At 38.8% G+C, this 21,724-nt stretch overlaps 2 protein-coding genes across 3 annotated transcripts in view; one reads left to right on the plus strand and one right to left on the minus strand.

The window, feature by feature from the left end:
- Positions 1–12,105, plus strand: part of RFTN2 (raftlin family member 2) — a 29,731-nt gene extending 17,626 nt beyond the window's left edge. For both annotated transcript variants that reach the window (XM_031057084.1, XM_005415953.2), the window contains exons 9-10: positions 4,621–4,699; positions 8,149–12,105. In XM_031057084.1, the coding sequence (XP_030912944.1) occupies positions 4,621–4,699; positions 8,149–8,418 (349 nt within the window). In that variant the 3' untranslated portion in view covers positions 8,419–12,105. The remainder of the gene's footprint in view (positions 1–4,620; positions 4,700–8,148) is intronic.
- Positions 12,106–12,800: 695 nt separating this feature from the next.
- Positions 12,801–20,241, minus strand: LOC102033476 (MOB-like protein phocein). The gene is made up of 7 exons (XM_005415955.2): positions 20,104–20,241; positions 19,558–19,658; positions 18,880–18,922; positions 18,555–18,641; positions 16,851–16,930; positions 16,026–16,137; positions 12,801–15,152 (listed from the first exon to the last, which is right to left on the minus strand). The coding sequence occupies exons 1-7, from the start codon at positions 20,128–20,130 to the stop codon at positions 15,021–15,023; spliced, it is 582 nt and encodes a 193-aa protein (XP_005416012.1). The 5' UTR covers positions 20,131–20,241; the 3' UTR covers positions 12,801–15,020.
- Positions 20,242–21,724: the final 1,483 nt, after the last annotated feature.

Raw genomic sequence — 21,724 nt, forward strand, 5'->3', positions numbered from 1 at the left:
AATAGGTGTTGGGTTTTTTGGCAGTGTTTTTTCTGATAGTTGACTTTTACCAACTGGTTAAATGCAAAGACAAAAGTAGTTGTGGTTTATGGCATGTTCTGTAGCTTATTTTGTTTGAGAGTCTCTGTTTTGCTTTCCTCTGGAAGGAGTGGTTTCCAGAATACGAAACAAATGGTTATCCTTAATTTCTTCAATAATTTTGTAGTCTAAGTGTATTAGCTTTGAACATGGTGACTTACAGACTATATGAACTACCAGGCCAGCTTTTCATAAACAGCTGAAATTTTGGCCAGATCTTGGGGCTTGAGAGTAAGTCTTCAGAATCTGGGTATAATCTTTGAAGAATGGCAGGGAGATTTTAGTAGTCATGGTGTGTTCTGAGTCATAGAATGAGAGAATTTTTAACTTCCAACCTTTTGTGTCCCACAAGCCATGTAACTGAACCCATCCCCACAGGGTTTGGACAGCAGGGTCAGGAATGTCCTGAGCAGCTGCTCAGTGACACTCTGGGAGTGTCAGCCTGTGCTGACATCAAATGGTGCTGGTTTGTACCTCAGAGATCACACAGCTAAGGCAGGGCCAGCTAAGAGACAAAGAGCTGTAAGGGGAAAAAAAAATTAGGATGCAGTGCTGTGGGAAGCATTAACAGATTGATCAGTCTGGGGCTGTTCCTGAAATCAGTGAGAATGTACCAGGAAGGTATTTAGGTCTCAAGCAGTGCTGTATCCCAGATGTGAAACATTAACAGCAGTGCCCATGCTAAAGGAATTGTATCCTGGCCAAATCTGAAACTGGATTCATTTTGTATCCACACCAGAGTAACTCAGCCTAATAAAAACCATTTGTTTTCTGGCCTAAATGGTGGAGTAGGACTTTGTATGAATTGTCTAATGCTTGTTATCCCATTGTAGCTTGTGAGTTACTCTTGGAAGAAATTGGATGAATCATGCTTTGTGTGCCTGTAGTATATCTCATATACAGCAATTCAGTTTGCTTTTAAAAAAGGAAAAAAGCTTATGAACAAGAATTCCTAATTAGGGATTGAGAATTCATGAGAATCAGAAAATGAATGTCTTCCTGTTCTGATAGGCTGAGTAGTGATTGATAACTACTATTTTTAGGCATTGATGTTGGTATTTAAAGAGGAGAAGAAATTCCTGCATGGTTACTGTGTGTCTGCTATGAAAGATGCCATTACTGTGGTGGTGGTGGGTTATCCGAGGAATGCAAAAGTCCTAATAAAGAAGGACACTTTATGCTGCTCAGCAGCTGTTTTTTTCTCCAGACTCAAAACTCTGACCTCAAAACCCAGCCTGAATATTAAGAGGTTTCAGAAACAGTGAAGAAGCTAAATAAGCAACAACTTGGAATGATCTGACAAAATTATGTTTTCATGCTTACTTTTAAAATAGAATTTGTGCATAGCATTTAAAGAAAATCTTACTTATTATCTCCATTTTTACTCACTGTAGTATTTTCCTCTAGTCTGTCTTCCTTTTCTCCTATTTTACTGTAAGACTTTCCCTCATGTCAGATCTTTTGTGAATGTTCATTTGTAAATTACTATTACTGCAGTTTTTAGTATAGTAGTACCATGAGTTTGTAGAAGTCCATACATGTTTGTGGTTGAAAACTAGAATTACTTTTAAGGCTTTTTAAATTTTACATTTAATAGAACCTTTAAACCAGGACACTTAGTGTCCCAGGCTGGTGTCTGTCTCCAAACTGAAAGTCTAGATGCTACTCAGGTTCAAAGGAGTGCAAAGTTATATTTTTTGAGAAATGAAAATGCAAAACAAAAAATAAAAGACTACAAAAAACCACACCTGCATACATGAAAATAATTAAATAATTTATCTTATTGCCTTTGGTCATTTTCAGAAAATCTTGTCTAACATCTCTTCTAAATGTTTTTTACATCAAATATTCATGCATTAAAAAAATGGATCTCTAAAAACCAGAGCCATTGGCCGTACTAGTGAGCTTGTAGCTTCATGGTGTTTTGGAGGACTTAAATATAGACGTGTAAGAGGACACAGTTTTGCCCATACAGCATAAGCAGACAAACAAATTGCTGGTGTTTCAACAAAAGAGTCTCTGTTGCTCTTCACCACTCTTAGAAGAAGAGACAGGAAAAAGGCTTCAGCAGCCTTACTCTGCAGTGACCTTTATTTCCCTTCCCTGATTACTGTAGTCCCTGAAATGGCCAGGGCAGGCTATGGGCAATGCACTGCAGAAACACTGACTTTATGGTTATGCATTTATCCTGGCTCACCACTTAATCTGTATTTTCAAAATGCCCCCACTTATGAGGCAAAGAGGGAATGTAGAAATGTGAGAGAAACTGTGGAGCTTCCCTTGCTCTGAGCACTTTTTCTCATTTAAATTCTGTGGAAATCCCACTGTCTTTGAGTTCTTTGTGAATTAAGCTCATAGCTGCATTGTCGTGTGCGGCATTTTAATAAGGTCAGACTTAGAAATTTGTTAATTTACTTCTTGTCTACTCACCATCATGTCCTTTTTCTGTTCTAGTAGAATTTGTACAAGCTGTAGCTCAGTGTTTGGGTTTTTTTCTTTTCTCTGAAGGAATGCAGACACTGTTACAAAATAAGCCTTAGGCTCTTCCCCATGCCAGAGACTGTGCTCAGCCTTGTTGCTTGGAAGAGACATTTTTCAATTGATCAAAAGAGACATAACTGAGGCACAGAGAAATACCTAGCCAAGTGGAATAAGGTTGTAGGATTGCAGATTTCCTTGTAATGACATAAAATCTAAACACTTTCTTTTAATGAATGCAAATAGTGAGGTAGGGACTCTTGGAACAGGAAACTTTGTTAGGCTTAAGGAAACGAATGAATTTGTTCTCCTGCATTTTTGTTTTTCCCACAAGCTGGAGTTTGAGTTCTCTGTTCTCATCCAAGGAAGCCATGCAAAGATATGCCGTGACCTGAGTTGAGCCAGACTGAAAAAAAGATTGTGAGGGGCCAAACAGAATCACAAATCCATCATCACTAACTATAGATCTGAGTGGCTGTTTATGCTGAGAATAGTACTGGTTTGTGTACTTTCTCAGAGCTTACTTCCAGAAGCTTTACTGGGACAGGCTGTTGACAGGCCCTTCTGAGCTCATAGGAACAGTTCTAATCCCTGGTTTTTCTTGGAGCAAGTCCCTGATGTTAAATACAAAATAATTTTCAGTTGTGAAACATGCACCAGTTGCCTTGACTTCATGTGTGTGGTGGTTGGCCTTGTGACATATCCATACTGAAGTAAAAGCTTACATTGTTTTAGTAGTTCTTAGAAATGTTATACATAATAACACAGTTTTATGGTTGATAGAATAGGTAGAATCATAAATAGTTCAAATGAACTGCCATCTCTTTGGTGTTTGTTTTGCTACTCTTACTTAGTGAACTATTAAATATGTAGTCACCCTTTGGCCAGACAATTTCAGTGTTTTACCTTTCAGTGTTTTACCTTTCAGTGTTTTACCTTTATATCTTATTGAATACTGGCCAAAAGCAGCTGGGGGGAGAAGAGCTTATAAAATGTAGTATCTGATATTTAGAAGAAAACAGGAATTTTTAAGATCTTCTTACTCTGGAGTTCTTCTCCTGAAATTGTTTCACTTTCAGTGACATGGAGTTGGGGTTTGTATTACATATCCTATCAATGTGGTGACATGTATTTCTGGTGGAAAGGTGATGGAAATACATTAAAACTTAAAGAGGGTCTATTTATCACCACTACCAAGGGGGTGTAATGCTTGTGAAATATCATACCAGTAATATCTGGTCTGGGGAGCAACTTCACATGTCGTGTTTATCTTTCTACAAGAATTCCCTTTTGGGAAAAAACCCAACACCTTTGCTTTGTCTACCATAACAGTATTAGCATCTGTAAAAGTTCCAGGACTGAAGTTGCTCTTCTTTTTTTTCTCTCTTCTTTATTTTTCTTACCAAAATATTCTCTTGTTCTGCCTATGCTGGTACCTCCCTCGTACAAAACACCTGGTGTCATTCATCTCATTCTTAGTGCAAAGCTTATTAAAACTGAGCTGAAGCCCTTTATCCATAGGTGGTGAGGCAGCAAGCTTATCCTGTTGTGTCACTTCGATGACATTTTACAACTTTTATTTAGCAGTAATGAAGTTTCATACCACAAAGTATTGAGAGATTTGCTGAAGCTGTGGATCTGTTAAGATTGGGCCTGGTTGTTGTGATACTAATAGGTAGTAATATGTTGCTGTATATTTAACAGTGAAGGTTAAGTTTAAAAGACTTGTGAAGGTTTGATTCAGATGTAAATGTGCAGACTTGGATTAAAAGCAGGAGCTCTGATATTTAAACTTCCAAGAGCACACATGTTAAATAACTCCAGTCATGGTAATACAAGTTACTGGTCTGTCCATATTTTCATGTGCATCACCTTAAACTAGTCCTATTCTTCTATTTTTAAAAAAATATGATTACAGAACCATTGAGGAATTAATAAACTGGATAATACTCTAGTCTGTCCTCTTCTCACTCGTGAACTTACACCCACCCTAAATTTGACTTCAAATATGTTAGTGACGATTACTGCCTTTAAAACATGGGAACTATTTTCTTTGAATTTTAGTGAAGGAAATCTGGCCACAAAGCAAGTAATTTTTCTTCAGAGACCTGTTATGTGGAGTTCCGCTGTCCAGACACCAGAGGTGAGTAACATTTTTGTGGTATTAATATTAAAAAAATAGTACTTCACATAATGGTAAGATACAGAAACAAACTAGACTTGAAAATTAACAGGGGAAAGAACTGGCAGAACACGGTTTCCCTGGAAACAAGTTCAGGTTTGTGGATGTTTTTTGCAGCTGGATCACATGTTATTTTTTTCCTCAGCTGTTATCTCTTAAGCCATAGAGAAAAGCATGAGCAGGCTAAAAACCTGTTTTGTGCTAAGGAATTACTGTGTCTCAGGTGAATGTGTTTGGCTATGCTGTATTTCCTTGGGAGTCTGATCAAAATTGTGCATCTCTTGCACATGAAACAGAAAACTATTTTGACCTTCAAAAGGTCTACTTTCACATTTTTAGAAAAAAGGAGTGTTAAGCTATGCTCTAAGGGATACAGTAACCTGCAGGTTATCAGGGTGAAGGGTTGTTGTTGGGCATGAAAATGTGTGACAGAGATATAGGCTTTAAAATTCTTGCAGCTGAACCTCGACAACTCCTTGTCCCTTTCGGGTGGAGGTTGTATCAAGTGCTTTGAGGATTAAGTGACTGGCAGTCTCCACATTCTGCTCAAAGTCAGTGTCACAACAATTACTGCACCAGCACACTGCTGCAGTAAATTCTGCTGTGGCCAGAGAAGGGGGAACTCCTGGTGGGCTTTTCTTTGCCAGGTCTTTTGATGCACTGTGATGGGTTTCCATTTTTGGTTCTTTCTTGTTTTCAGTGGCTGATCAGCCTTTCTCTATTCAACATGTCTTTCCTGTGATAACCTTAAGCAGTTAGGAAAGCTATGAATGTTTTCACTCATGTCCAGCAGTGGAGTGGTAACTTCACAAACTCATTCATGGCATATAATTATATGGCAGTGATACCTAGCTGTTTGTTTCTCTATTTGTATGAATACTTCCATAAGTCTTCAACTTTCTTGCATTTCTATTTGATCTTTCTCTGTTTTTTTAACTGTCTGTTCAGTGTGTTGCCATCATCTGTGTTTTCCTTTGTTTAGTGTTTCTAAAATATACTCTTCCTTTTTTTGTTCTTCTTCAGGCTTCTGCTTATCTCCAGCATAACTTCCTTCTCAGTGTGTCCCCTGATAATTAGTACTTCTGTGCCTGGAAGAACTTGCCTTCAACATGTGCACTTCAAGTCCTGTTTGTTTTTGTCTCTGCCACTGTCTCAGTTCCCAGATAGTTCTTGTATGCCATAATTTATTTCTTTATTTTCAGAATTGGAGCTTTTGCTTTTTTGCTCTTCAGAGTTCTATGTAGTCTCCTTTGCCAGTGTCTTTATCTCTCTCCATTCATACCATCTCCTAAATTCTGCCCGTGGAATTTTTTCCCTAACCACCCACTGTGTCAAAAGCACCTCCAGCTTTTATCTTTAAAACCTTCTGACTTCCTCTCACATGCCAGACTTTGTAGCCTTTACTTCTTTTCCTAATTCATTTCTGAAAGTATGTTTTGGACCACAATTTTTGATAGCAACATTGTAAATATATAAAGCAAAATCATGTCAGCCATAAAATGATGGTTTTCCTGATGCTTTCTACTTCTTTAATACTCTGTATATAATAAGGGCATGAATTCCTGCTACTTTTTCCCTTGGTAAGGCATAATGTCACTTATAACTATGTGCCTCTTAAAAGGCAGTGTAACTGTATGTCACAAGTTGGATTCTGCCAAGAGATGTAATACAAACCAGTTCTGTAAAAACATTCAGTCTGAGGAACTGATGAATCTTTGAGACATGGCTTAAATTAAAAATAGGAAGCATTGTACTCACTGTTTAAATTCTTTCACCCTCTTGTAGGGTGATGAGCAGCCTTGGGTATACAAATAAAATGTGTTTTGTAGTTGTTGTTTTATTTTGTTGGAATGGGAAACGTTTGACTTAAACATTAAACATACTCAAAGTAAACAAGAAATAGCTGATTTGTAGCCATTTACATCAAGATTCCTATGTTTGAAATCTGAACAAAATGTGGTTTTTTCAGTACCAGTGAATGTTTTGCTTCTCTACCAGAAATTTCATTATGCTGAGGTCATTTAGCTTGGGCTAAATAGGTAACTGGGCTGAAGCTGAAACGTTTAGCAGAGTTACATTTTCCTTCTGTTTTGCCAATTACATTGGTTTTCACCATAATTTTAATCCCCCATTACTTAGTCTCTTACTCTCACAGGGTCTCTTTTCTGAGGATGGAGTATGTTATATCCTCACAGCTCATCTCTCTGCCTTCTTATACATTTGTGGGGTAGTGAGTTATGGCCTGGCTTATGATTTATGTGCTAGTACAAAAGCTTCTTGGGTTACAAGGGCTGTACTGTCTCTGTGGACTTTCTGTTTGTCACATACCATTTGTTTTTCTAAGAAAGGGTTCAGAGGATGAAATGCAAGATTAAACCATGCAGTGCTTGAGGGGGTTGTTTTTTTCTTTTCTCTTTTTCTTTATTTCCCTTAAGCAGACTTTTCCATCCTCTTTCTGTGGCATCCAGGCAAAACTTATTTCCTTCTGTTTCTCCTGAGGCAGTGCTGTTTCCCCTTGTTTAATTTCCCAGTGTTCCCTGTAACAGCTTTCCTAAATATGTTTCCTTTAGCCACATAGGCCATTGTTTTTACTGTTTCAAAAGGGTTTGAGGAAAAGCTTAGCAATGTACAGAAGGGGGACGCAAACTTGCTGAAGCATAGTAAGAGTCTGTGGAGTGTCTGTGGGGTTTTTTTTTAAGTGTCTGCACTGTGTCCTTCATGCACTGAAATGCAGCTCTGTGCTGAGGCTGGATTCCCTCTCAGCTCCATGTGCTCCTGCTGTGGGCAGGGCAGTGTCCCCTGGCAGACATCTCCTGGTGTAGTTGTGCCCGTGCTGAGAGCAGGGTTCCAGGCAGGTGGCTCAGGGCACTCCTGCCTTGCTGGCCCTGCTCCTCTGTGTGGCTCAGGGCACTGCATTATCTCTGGAGGGGCTGCACCATCACAGTTCTCAGGAACTCACGTAGCTCCTGATGCTCAACTGAGATAAACCTTTTATTTATTGTTGTGCCTCAGAGAACCCTTAGCCCAGTCTGGTAGGTCTATCATTTGCAGAAATCACGATGTGCTTACTTTTCTTTTTGACATTGGCAACCACCACTTCAACAGCAAAGACGTCAGGCAGTCCCAATACTAACATCAGACTGTATTAATCCTGAGTTCCTCCTGTGCAAGGACTCTGCAGATCCCATTTCAAAGGGTTGTATAGAGCAGCCACTGACTTCTGTCTGCATAGATTTACCATGGGAATGGTAATTGCCTCCTCAGATATTGGCAATCTCTTGTTTCTTGAGAATTGCAGTCATGATTAAAATGCAGCTACACCAAATTTATCCAGGATCCATTGCAAAGTGTTTGGCTCAGTTATTTTTCCCCTAAATAAACTAACATTTCAACATCCTCTTGTTTTTCAGAGGAAATCCTTAAGACAGATGACTGGGGAAGAAAAAGGCAGGGTGTCCAGCAGAAGTGTTGGATCAGACACAGCTACTTTCTGCCCTGTAGAAACTGGACAGCCACCTGACGAGTTTCACCTATCTCCTTCTAAACAATGTTGGATTAAGGAGGGATCCTCCCATTATGGAGGCTTCCCAGGATTCAGTAGCAGTGATGGAGTATTAAGGGAACTGGAAGATGGACAATTTGACCAGGAGGATGGAGTCACTCAGGTCACATGCATGTGAGAAGTAAGTAACTGCATCAAATGGACATGTACATAAATCACACAAATGGATTTTTTAAAAAAAAAACTACTTTAAATACATTGGTATAATCCTATGACTCTTCCCAAACTCTTTTTTGTATTTTTGTCATTTTCCATGTTGTGTTAATTCTACTGTAGTAATAATACTACTGCAAAATAATTTGTTTTTCTGTCTTTAATAGTATAACTATATTACTTGGGTGCTCTGCTAACTTGTTAATGCTTTTGACAAGCAAGGAAGTAAAAGCTGCAAAACAGTGACAGTTTGAATTGTGTGAGAGAGACAGGAATGAGGATGTTTAGAATTTTCCACAAGCTGGAGGAATGCTTTTGGGTTTCTTTGGTTGTTTTGTTGTTTGGGGTTTTTTAAGGATGTTGTAAATATTGGTGGGGGAAAATGAACTGTCTGGCTGTTGTTAAGTTTTAATATAATTTTCACTTTATTTGCCTTGCCTAAGTTCAAAAGCCTAGAGAAGTGTCAAGTCTTACACTAGAGTGTTAATAATTTAAGCTACATTCAGACTTGGTATGGACAGAAAAACTCAGGAGGCTGTAGGTAGGTAACTTGTTCCTGGAATATAACTTCACCTATGCGGTTTTCACAAGGTTTCTTGTACATGTAAGCCAGGAGTTTATAACTTGTATTATACTTATGTGTTCATAATGTACTTGTGAGTGGAAATTAAGAACTGCTCATCCCCTGAAAGATAACTTGCAGTCTGTAAACAAGTAGTTTGAGAAGCTCCCTAGGAAGCATTGAGAGCAGTGTGATGCTGCTAGTGCATAGGAGGAAGATGTAGGCTAAACTTCATTATATAAAATATCTCAGCTAAATGTATCTCACACTGGATAAAGTGTATTGAGCTGCATCCAATACCAGACTTGATGTTCAGAGGAAAGGATCAAGTTGCTGTGCTTCCATCCTTACTATAGGGAGGAATTGCATTAAGGGAGATTAATGCTGGCAAGGTGCTGTGGGGAGAGGAACAAACAGCAACTGCTTTTATGCTGCTGTCTGGAAGGTGTATTTTACAGAGGAGAAGCCGAATAAAAATGCATCTCCAGAAGGTAAATGTGATTATAACTACAATGTACATTTTTAGTTTAGTTCTAGAGGCAAAAAAAAATTATAAATGCTCATCATCTCTAAGCTAATGTAAAATAATTTGGTCAAAATAAGTCAGAACTGAGCAATCATAACTCCACTCTCAATGTTTGCAGTACAGCACACACATCACCCAGGGATTTTGCTACCTGTGTGCTGTGCTGCAAACACAGATGTCATTAATCATTTACCTACAACACCCCATTCCCCATGGATGGCATCCTCCCAGCTGCTGTGGACTCTGCTTAATCCACAGTGGTAGATGCTGGCACTAAATGCAGTGGGCAGATTAGTGCAGTGACTGGAACACCAACAACTGACTTCAAATAAGCACCCCAGGAGATGGCCAGGATAGTGGAGGTTCAGCTGCAGTCTCAGAGCTGTGCAGCAAGAACATAGCTGCTTATTTCAGTAAGCAAAACTAATTCATGCAGAAAAAAAATATAATTTTATAGGGCAGGGGGTGTAGGGGGAAAACCCATTCTACTGACATAATTAGCATAGGGGAAGCTTGAAATAATATTGCTTTGGAGCTGCTTCCTGAGCAACTTAGAAAGTTCTTACTGGCAGGCTTGCTTATTTTTTCTTTGAAAGAACAACTCTTAACTGTAGCAGGTTGGGAGGTTTTCTTCCCAAAAAAATTACAGCTCTGGAGATTAAGCTTCAACTTCTTTTTCCCGTTGCATGCTGTGAGGAGTGATGGGACCACCTCCAACAGGAGGTACAGTAAGGAACCCCTCTGGCAAAGCCTCTTCTCCCAGCTTTCCCACCAGCATCTTGAGGTCAGGGATGTGGGGCATGAGCCTTGTGTTCATTCCCTGTCTGGGGCAGTGAAGGAAGAAGATCCCTCTGCTGGGCTGGGTGTCCCTGCAGAGCCTGCCCAAGTGCTGCTTTCTCTTGTGGCACTTCTCAGGGAGCACTGGTCATGCTCACAGGCAGCAGGGATCTCCTCCATGGGACACAAATGGGCAAGAAATATGAAATACAAGTTACAGCTGTCTCTGGCAGGACGCCAGTAACTCTAGCACGTTAAAAATGGAGCAACAGCTGGTCTCATGCAACCTGGAATATGTTGCTCTACTTCTAGAAATATTTTTAATGAGTTATCCAGAATAAGAGTGTGTGTGTAATTTTAACCACTGGTCATTCTCCATACAAGTCCAATCTGTAAAATGGGCAAAAAATGGTCCAGAACTCCAGTTCTGAATAGTTCAAGTTAGAGCTTTTAAAGTATATCAAAGAAATAACCTTTTATAAACCAAGATCCTTGCTTAAGATAGTTGACATTAGTGAGCCCTAAACCAAAACTGAGCTGTAAGTATTTAAGTTACAAAGTATAAAGTAGTATATTTAATACAGTTACTCTTTCTAGAATGCACTAATTGGATAAAAATTACTTCATTTCTAACTGAGATCTTTCTATATCGTCTGTTGAAAAGTGCAGAAAATTCAAATAAAATAGTATCTTTCTAAGAGAAATATTCTCCTTACAATTAACAGGATGTACACAGGAGAGACTGTTTTGGAACTAGGGTGGAAATTGAGTATGCCCTGGATGTCCACAGGTACACTAGAACATCACTTTCAGCAAGAAAGGCTTCTTTTAAAATGAAACAAAGCCATATTCTTTTTCAGTTATAGCCCTCACTTTTGACTGTGCTTTGGTCCTTGCTTATGAATCTCACAGGTGTTAACAATGCTGCAAAGCTCTGGATCCCTTTCTGTCATTTTAATGCAGTATAACTATGCTGAATTGTTTCCTCTGAACCCACTCAGCAATTCCTGGATTGTTAAGGACAGCTGGGTTTTTTAATGTCATAGTATCAAAGTTGCCTGTGCTGTAGAAATATTCATCTGAATTGTATGCTTTTGGCAGTCAGGGCACGTTGCTTGCTCAGCCTGTGTGAAGACAGTGCAAGAATTATCTGACTTCATGCACTTGACCACTCATCTTCCTAAGGCTTGGATGCTGAAACTGAAAAAATTGAAAATGCTTGTAAAACAAGTTATAGAAAATCTTCTGGTTTGTTCCTTGTAAAAAATTCTGAGAGACAACTCTTACCTTACTTGGATGAGTGAAAAAGGGAGGGTACATTTTGGGTATGGGAGATTTGATTTCAGATCCTCATCACCTGCCTGGCACAAACCAGAGCACTAAGCTTTGCCTTTACTGGTGTGGTGACCAGCACAGTCCACTAAGTAAAGCAGCTTTGTAAATCAGAATTCTCTGGAAAAAAAACAGTAAGTACACTTTTTGTAGTCAATAGCAAGGCTTCAGCCAGGAGCCCTTGTGTTTGAAATGTAGTAGGGAAACCCCTTTCCTGACTGTGACAACAGAAATGCTCTGCAACTATTAGGGAGAAGGCAGCCATGTTCATGAACCTCTGCAAAAGACTGTTTATACTTTCTGATGCTTAAATTGTTTGGAGAGGAAATAGTTTTCTAATGTTTACAAACAGGAAGAAACTGTCCACAGTTAAATATTTTGTACTTTGCTTATAACTGTCAGAACAGTTTATTTACATACTTGGTCAACTGCAATAAATGGCTGCTTCACTTGTTTTTGGTCTGTAAAATATTTTCTTTTTGTATAGGTTCAGATCTTTTCCGTAGTTCATTATAGGAAGGTTCTTACCAGTAGAAGTACTTAGCAAATCAGTTCCCAGTTTAGTGTTTCTCACACTGATATTAACTGGGTTAGATCAACGTATACCTTGCCTCAAGTTAAAATTACCTTTCTGCAGTCTTGTCTGAACAGCAAAGCCTGATAGAGTTAATGCCATCTAGTAAAAACTCATTAGGTTTTCCCTGGTTTTAGTATCTTTACATTTTGAAGGCAAAAAAATGGAGATTGCTGTCTTGACAGCTTAACACCATGGCTGATGTGCTGGAAGATGTGCTAAGCCAAAGGTGAGGAAAAACCCCAGTGACAAAGGAAGAAGTAATGTGACAGTGAGTCTTTGCTTACAGCCTTTGTGACATGCAGTCAGAAATGTGATTATTCTGTGTCTAGAGGGCCTCTTCTAGACCTGCCATATTTTAGCTGTGGAACCAGCATGTTCTGATTTGGAGTGTGTAAATTTGAGGTCTGACTTGCAAGTTCCTAATGAGTATTTTATTTCTCTGCTTTGGGAAGAAGAAAGACAACCTGACTTGAGCACACCTGGGAGCAGATATGGGGGAGCACCCAAGAGTCTGTTGGAAATAGTTGCTGTGTTCTCAGACAACATGAAAAAAGAGAATAACTTGTCAAAATATAGTGGTATGGATAAAGAAGCAGTTTAATTTTTTCCTTTTTTTACAATATAATTCAAAGACAGTCTCAGTTTCCCTATGATGTAAAGTCTAAATTAAACCTGTTAATATTTATTAGACAAATCAATGGTTTGCTTAGGCTAACTGAAGTTTTATGGTACCATCCAGGCACATGTGTGTACACAGTACTCATGTAAACAACAGCAAGGGAAGATACAAGCAGTTTCTCACTTAGGCCTTATATAAAATCAGCTTAGTATAGCAAGTCAATTTTACAGTGCAAATCTGAATGAGAATAAACAGGATTCAAACTTCCAGAGTTTTGTTTTGAAGATAAACTCTTAAAGCATATGAGGAAGAGGTTTAAAATTTTAATGCAGTCCTGAGCACCACATAATTTTCTTCAATTTTGTAGAGGAAATGTAATTAGCAACACCAGTCCCATGTTTTTGCCTGTCCCAGTCACCATGGCCAATATACACATGCAGAGTGACTGTACAAAGGAGCCACACATGGATGGTCCTAGAGCAGACAGCAACGAGCTAAATACATTTTACTACTTCCAGAAAACATCCTCCTACCTGCAGTACAAACTCCAAGGTATCTATCAAAATCAGGTAACCTGGTCTATACGGGCAAGTTACAGCTAAGCGTATAGACAGTAACTAAAGCTACTTCACTCTGACAACATCTCATGCAATTACCCTGCTGACAGTTAAATACAATGATAAACATGAGACAAGAAGCTGCTGCAGAACACAGCTGTTGAAGTACTTAAGCTTAGTCTCTCAATTTTCTCATTGTTCATATTCCCTTTACATCCAGGTGATAACAGTTGCTTGAGGTGTGCTTGATTCATATAAAGAAAAATAGAATTTAAGGCATGTTTAGTATATTATGAAAAAACACTTAGTAAAAATATGTGGACTCCCTTCTTTCCAAGTAAATGTAATGTAGAAAACAAAGTGTAAATTACTGAAACTAGCTGAGCTAGCCCATTCTGACCTGCTGAAAGAAATAAAGAGGGCTCCTGTCAACCTCAGAGAAACAAGCTAACTTCTTAAACAGCAAAGCAAAATTCATTCAAGAACACTGCTACTGCTTTTAGACCCTGCATTCATGTACACTTAGCAGTATTTCTCTTATATGCATCTCTAAAACATCTAATTCTACCTTTCTAGACAAAACACAATTAAGCAGCACTCATGGAAATTGTCAGTTATTGCAAATCTGCAAACACAACTTGAAACAGACAGGGAAACTGATAGGGAACCAGAAGCATGAATCCCAATCTTTCTGTCAATATGGTTAAGGTCAATGAAGAGAAACAAGTGTATGTTGAAAACACAATTAACTCTTGCAAAGAATCGGGTTGGACATTTCAGGTACGTAGCATGTTTTGACTAGGAATACAAGCAGAGACTGTGCCAGTGTGTTATGTAGTGTAACATGAACAGCTGAGGTATAATCTGTAAGCAGTTGCCATAAATGTGCACAGGTATTCTTTAGAGAGGTTGTGGACTGGAGGACAGTAGAAGTCTGCCTTAACAGGACAGCACCTGTCCCCTGCTGTACACAAACCTCCACTGCTGACAAAAGAAAAGTCCAGAAAGTGTGTCAGATATATATCAAGAATATATATGTTCAATACCATAGTGAAATTGTCCTTTTGGTTAATACTATAGATCCTGTTAGTATCTGGATATACACATACAGCAATATGCATATCCAGAAGTAAATCTTCAAAGCCATTAAAAAAAATAAAAGGTAAATTAGGAAAAAGCTACATTGCAAGAAGCTTCCTGCAGCATTATATATTTAAGGTGATAATCTTTGAACTAAGACTTAATATAGTTACTACATTACAAAATGGCTTGCTGTGGAATCTCACTTTTGCCCCACCCAATCAGACACATCTTCAGGATTGTAATTCAATGATTGTTTAGCAGCATTTTTAGAGAACTGTAAATTCTTTTATTAACAGGCATTATAAACAGATACTACTACTTTTATTTAAAAACCATGAGTGCCACATAGATGAATATACAGCTCATGAATAACTTAGAAGTATTTCCCATATTAAAAGGCAATGCACACAGCATACAAAAAGTATACTAAACAAAGCTATGAAGATACGTGATTGAAGTCTCTAAAGTGATATATACAGTACATAATTAATGTTTTGTTTATATTCAGTACAGGATTCTGTACTGCTCTTGCCATTATGCCTCACTCTCCCCTGACACTGAATTTTGCACTTCTTCTTCCAAAATTGGTACAATCAGGTTATCCTTGGACATCAGATTATACTTCATCACAAACTTAGTGAACCGGTGACACAAGAAAGTTTCATTCTGGAGGTGAAAAAAGGGAAGAAAACAGTAGGTACAGAAGGATTATTTTAAACCATTATGAGGAACATGCTGAACAAAAAGCCTGGTCTATGTAATTGCCTCATTACATTTACACGTCTTAGTTAAGCTTAATTAGTAAAGTCATTGCTTCTTCTATATCTTTACTGGTTGCTTATAGTTACTACAAATACTAAAACCTACTGAAATTGAGGCTTCAGTCACAGCTCAATTTAACAGCACTTAGTGCATGTAGGAGGAATTTCAGAACCATACTTTTAAATATTTAAATATATTCTTGTCTATCTCCAACACAACAGGGCACAATCATTTGTTCCAGAATCCTTCAGTGGGATTTGGCAAAGGTTCCCTTTTATATTTAGCTGTACCCCTTATCTCCTTTCTATCTATTAATTTCTACTTTCCCATTACAAAAAAAAAGGTTACTGGTTGTGCACAAGTTGCCCTCAATTACTCTGATTCTTTACAGTCACACGATTAGAATTCCTTAACTGTTGTACAACATACACAAACAGGAGATGATACATATTTGTAAGCAGTACTAACTGCACTCAGTGCTTGAATACATTCAGGATTCTTGTATTTAAGATGAATTTGAGTTGTCTGTAGAAAAACCTCTAATTCTGGCCTTTTATCTAAATGAAAGGAAACCATAAGTAAATACACTAATCACATAAATGAATTTTTGTGTGTATATATAATACCTTTTCAGTTCTTACAGAACTGGAATCTACTGTAATCAATCTTCATTTGAATATAGAGCTTGTAGTAGGACTAAAATATTTTATACAACTCCATCACAGCTGTAACTTCAGTAAATACCCTGCTTTCAAGATGTAATTTCAAACTACTTACTTCATATTCATCAAATATCTGCCGGTGATGAAAGTAAGCGTGTGAAAATATCCTGTAAATCCTTCGGCACACTGATCCTAATTTGGCTACAGAGGATTCCTTTATGCTAACCCTGTAAGCAGCAGGAGAAAGGTTACACAACTGCTCTAATGAAATGACTACTAAGGAACATGTTGACATAAATTTTGATTGTTAAAACAATCCTGTATAACTGCATATGAAATTTAGACTTGTTTGGTGCAAGCTCCACATTTACAAACTGTACTCTGACTACAAAGAAGTTCTGCCTGTAATTAATCATCATCAGTTATTCTGGTAAAGGCTGGATCTCTGGTTTCCAGGGTTCATGGGCAAAGAAAAAAGACTTTCAGTTGCACCTCCTTGTCTATACTGAATTCCTTGAGAAGCACAATTTTGACTTCTCCAAGTTTTCTCTGATGTGACCTGCCTATTCAGTTGCCTGTCTCTGTCTTCTGCCACATCCCCCAGTAGGTTGGTGTTAGCTTCTGGAGGGTTTTGGTGCTGGTCTGTTGAAGGCATTTGAGGTGCAGCATCTGTCCAAAAGCCATTCTCTTGTCTATGTGGGCACTACTCCAATGGAAGCCCCATACCACTAACAGGTATCACTAAAACAGTTTTTACCTAAAATGCATTCCTTAGCTCCAGTAAATGGCAAACTATTTGAATAAGCCAGAATTCTAAGAGCTGCAGGATTTTTGATAGTTGCTACAGTAGCACATGAAACATGCATTACACTTCTCCCTGGGCTTTGTCACTGTCTTAAGTTCCAGCCTCCTCCCTCCTCCCAAGAGAAAATGTTTTTACCTGCTGGGGAAATATTTATTGCTATTCAGAAGACATGCAGCTCCATCAAGTGTGTGCCTGGTGTAGTCTATAGCAGGACACTACAGAAACAGACAGTGAGTAAGCACATGCATGATGTTGTCAGAAGTTATTTAAAAATAAACATTTTATTATATTTTCTGATGCTTTGAACTTCTTTGGTCATTTTTATTCCCAAAAGTTTCACATAGCTTATCTAAAGGTATAAATATATGTGTGTGTATATGTTTATATATATGTGTGTGTGTGTGTGTGTATATATATATATATGTATATGTATAAATACATTTGCTCCTTATTTCCTCCTTAAGTGAGTTATTTCTTTTCTCTGCTTCACAACCCATGAAGATTACTTAAGGAAAAAGTTACTATGGCAATGCCATTATGCACGTGAGTAGTGAATTTTATGCCTCTCTTTGAGCAAAGCTGTATAATAAAAATACATGCTAGGAGTACACTGAAAGGAAAGATGAATGTTACCTCACAGCTCATTTGTTTCCCACACAGTCAAGTTGCTAGACTTGTTCTTTTACAGGCTCTGAAACCAAACCTGCACCTAAATCTATCAGTGCTTTTTGATTTGGCAAAGAAAACTAAAATCATACATGTAACTAAGTGTGTAACAAGCCATCCCTGGCTCTGCAATCAAGTATACCTAAAGGAAGAAAAGATGAACTGAGCCAGACTGAGAGAAAGAATGTCTGTCCATTGTCCATTCACCAGTTTCAGGAAAAAGATTTGTCAGTTGTACATTTCTCTCAGCAGTTCAAGGTTCCATCAGCCCCTATTTGACCATGACTTGGTGGCTACTGCCATGGAAAACAGGAGATGAATGCTGCATGCTCAGAGATAAAAAGAAGCCTGAAGTTCTCCAGTCCAGCTGAGGACCACGCTGCCAGACATGCCAAGGTGCTGACTAGGGACAGGGGTTAAAGGAGAGAGTGGGAAGTTGGCTAAATCCAAACATCTCAGGAAAGTAAAAGCAGAACAAAACAAGAAGAAAGACCTTACAGGACAGGAAAGATAAGGTTAAAAAAAAAATCAATACCTTATTCTGGAAGGTGAAATACAAAGATAAATATGACAAACTACGCTACCATCATAACCAAAAGCAACAAAGACTTTGTGAAGGCAAAAAAAAATGTATCAAGTGGTTTAACAGAAGATCTGAACAAAGTTTAAACTAACTGGACATGGAGGAAGACAAGCCAATGCCATGCTGATAAACCCACTTGACTAGAAACATCTGCATGATTCCACCACTGTTTTGGAGTACCTGCCCTAAGAACGAGCACATGCAGTCACGTTTGGAGTGTCAGGTTTACACTGTGGATCAAGGCCAACGTTTGAAGATGAGAGCCCATTCTCAGCATGGACTCTTCTATCAGTTAAACAAAGAGCTCTTTTCCTTTGAGTTTCGGGCAGGGTCAACACCAACCCAGAGAGAAAAGGGGAATGTGCAAAGCTACTAATACTAAGGTAAAAAAGCAGTTCCTTTTACCTCATCCTGTTCCTCTGTAAAACACTACAGAATGGTAAAGAAGAGTAGCTCAAATGATATTCTTAACCCACATATGCTCTCAGTTTGACTAGAGAAGCCATCCCTGACATGCTCCCCATGAACCTATGAACTGTGAAAGAAAAATCCTGCATCACTGGAGTCAGTTTTCCAAAATACATCCATACCTCTTTGGGAGTTTTATGAGCTGCACAAAGAAAAATCCACTGTTCAGTTGCTGTCATCTGAGTACATGTGTCAGGGTGACATTCACTCTGTTAAAACAATTGTTCAGTTAAGAAAAAACTCCAGCAGCAAAAAGGAGCTGATCTTTTCAAATCACTTCCTTGCCCTGTCCACCCCCCAAAAGGGTTATTTGCCATATGCCCTTAAAATATTACAAAACCTCCAACCACTGCTTAGCCCTGTGTGTATATATTTAGAAGAAAGCTCTGCAATCTACACAAAACAAAAAGTCTCCTCCCTGACAAAATGTCTCAAGGAAAGAATTACCTGAAGCTTGACAGCTAGTCCATTGAGCTCAAGGCAGAATTGTCTAAAAGAAATTGAACACAGCAGCATCAAAATCAGCTATTTGTTTCCTCACTGCAAGTATCTCATAAAGAACAGCTGAGACACTCTGATCTTCATACCAGCAGATGGTTTTTTTACTCAGTTAAGCAATTATATTTTAATTCTTCACTGACAGCAAAGGCTGAGTTTAACATATCATTAGTGGAAGTATTGTGCTGCAACTTAAAAAACAGAAGTGGACAAAAAGGTTTGTTTCCTTACAAGCAGAAAAAGAACTGTAAAACATCCAGCTGTCCTTGCCTATTTGCCTGCTAGTTTCAGGAAAATCACTGGGAGCATCTGGAAATCACATTACCCATTAGTGGAGATGGAGAACTGACAATACTATGAGAAACTGCTATGGAAATTCACGACTGTATCTTCCTATTCAAGAAGTGAGGTACAAATAGTTTCTTTAAAAAAAACATTAAGATCAGAGCACATTATAAATCTTCAGAAGTAACACGGAATGCAGAAAATAATACCAATATTTAACAGTGGAAAAATCAAGTTCATTTAAGTTAGTTTTGATGTGTCACATTCAAATAGATTCACTACCAGCATCAATTAACAAAATTTAGAACCAAGACAGAATATTAACAACAGATGGATTTTTACCTTAAATGTTCATACTTCCATACACCTTCATCCTGGCCTTCGGGAGGTTCAAGGATCTTATCAATGTTGGAACAGTCTGCCCTTATGTTTTGTTGAATGTACTAGGGAGGGAGTAGAAATAAAACTAGATCTTGTTGTAATTACAGTAAGAAGTATATATAGAACATTACATCTTGGAGGGGCTTAATTTTTACTTAAATTATTGACAGACTAAAAAGTTCAAAAGTAGATGGGCAGGGTAAGGAAATGGTATTAAAAATGCCAGATCTGAAAAATGCCTTTCTTCAATTAAAAAAGGTAAAAGAACGGAGAAACCCTCACTATTTTCCTAAATCTGATTTGTTTAAACCAGACATGGGAATTTAAGTTATTTCTGCAAACAAAATTAACCATTAATTTGTTAATATACATAGGTGCTTAGCAAATTCACTGCTGTGCAGCAACACCCTAAGCAGATAAATGTCAAGCCCTGTTCAGTTTTATATACCAGAACACAAAACCTGGGAAACTGCACTCATTAACAACATTTCATGTAAGTAGCAATACCTGCTGGACAGCTAACGTACTATCCATTTCTTCAAAGGATTCATCAGGCCAGTTGTAGAAATCCTGTTTTGAAAAAAGAAAGTTGAAAGCAATGTAACAAAACCAGAGGGGGAGGAAGAAAGGCACACAGCCTACAATAAGCCTGAGCATGCAGGAAAATCAGATGGAGTTGATACAATTCCAGGAAGCTGCATCTGAACAGAAGCAGCACACAGTCCTGGCAGGAAGAGGGAGAGGATTTCCACTCCCAGCACTGCAGCAGCAGCAGCAGCACACCTTGAAAGGAAAAGCTCTGCATGACTCGGCAGGTGAACACCCCCGCTGAACACCCAGAGCCTGCACTTGTTCCATGAAATACAGCACACAGCACCCACTGCAGCTGTCACACCTGGCAGCAGGGGAGAAGAAGAGGTCTGCAGAGAGCAGCAGCATACTCTGCTTATGAAACTAAAACTCCCAATGGTGACACAGCAAGAAAAACATCTCTGCGCTGAGATCACGCAACACTGTGCTGGCCTAACCTGGTACCACATTCCCACCTTACCCTTGTAAGGTCAGTGTGCCTTAATTAAATTTTCTGGATGCTTATCAGCCTGGTTAATGATAAAGCCTTGCTGAAGCCTCACCTCAGATCCAGCTGCACCTGTGTTCTGCAGCAGTCCACATGTGCTGCACCCACAATCATCCCAACCACAGGCATTTTCTTACTGTGCATTTTTCACATCTAAAATTTGGTGCTGCTCCTTCACATCATGCAGAGATGCTGCACGTCAGCTTGCTGTAGTCATCCCAGCAGGTGCAATGACTCAGTGAAAATGTCCCAACAGCAAAGCTTGGCAATCTGTTCCTGAGAGAGCAAGTCAGCTCTGGCAAAAATACCTCAAGTGCATATCCACTGCTGAAATATCATTACCTAATTGTACTTGCAAACTGAACAGCAATACCAGTGTCATCCAAAATAAAACATTAAATACAGCCACACACAAAGAAAAATCATGTCTATAGAGAGGAATTATCATCACTATACACAAAACTCTTCAATCTACATGAATTTCATAATAGTTGAGCAAACCTAGGTCTATGTCCAGCTGTTTTTCAGAATACTCCAAATTTATCAAAGGCACACATCTCCTTCTCACACAGAAGGAGATATTCTGTCTCCTTCACAGATTAAACATGCATAGAATGACCTGATTTACAGGATTGTGTAATAATTTTACCTCTGTGCTATGACAAAGAACAGGAGAAGACTTGTCATACACGGCTGCTTTCCCACCATGAGATCTCCTCCCAAAAGCAGAGGGGAAAGTCTCACATAAAGGTCTGACACATCATCTCTCTGAAATAATCTAAAAAATGCAGTTTCTGTGTTTGAGGTGTGCCTGTTCCAGCTGACTGTGAAACCTCAGAAACAAATGAATTGCATTTTGATTAAGAGAAGCGATGTGACACCAGAATTTCCTTGTGTGCAGTTACGTAATAGAAGGATGACATCCCTCTGGGAGGGCAGGCAGGTACGGTCGCTCTGACGGTGCCGAGCTCCCCCCGGAGCCCAGTGCAGGTCATGAGCTCACTCCCGGTATTTTCAGAGCAGGAACAGCAGCAGTGCCTGACAGCACAG

The sequence above is a fragment of the Geospiza fortis genome, unplaced genomic scaffold (genome assembly GCF_000277835.1).
Source record: "Geospiza fortis unplaced genomic scaffold, GeoFor_1.0 scaffold112, whole genome shotgun sequence".
Classification (NCBI taxonomy): Eukaryota; Metazoa; Chordata; class Aves; order Passeriformes; family Thraupidae; genus Geospiza; species Geospiza fortis.

Excerpts from the sequence above, each read along its gene's own strand:
- LOC102033476 (XM_005415955.2), bottom strand. The coding sequence starts at position 20,130 with ATGGATAGTACGTTAGCTGTCCAGCAG. Across the intron at positions 18,642-18,879 it reads GACTAGCTGTCAAGCTTCAG|AGTGAATGTCACCCTGACAC; the intron begins GTAATTCTTTCC and ends TTGTTTTAACAG. Across the intron at positions 15,153-16,025 it reads AGATATTTGATGAATATGAA|AATGAAACTTTCTTGTGTCA; the intron begins GTAAGTAGTTTG and ends TTTCACCTCCAG.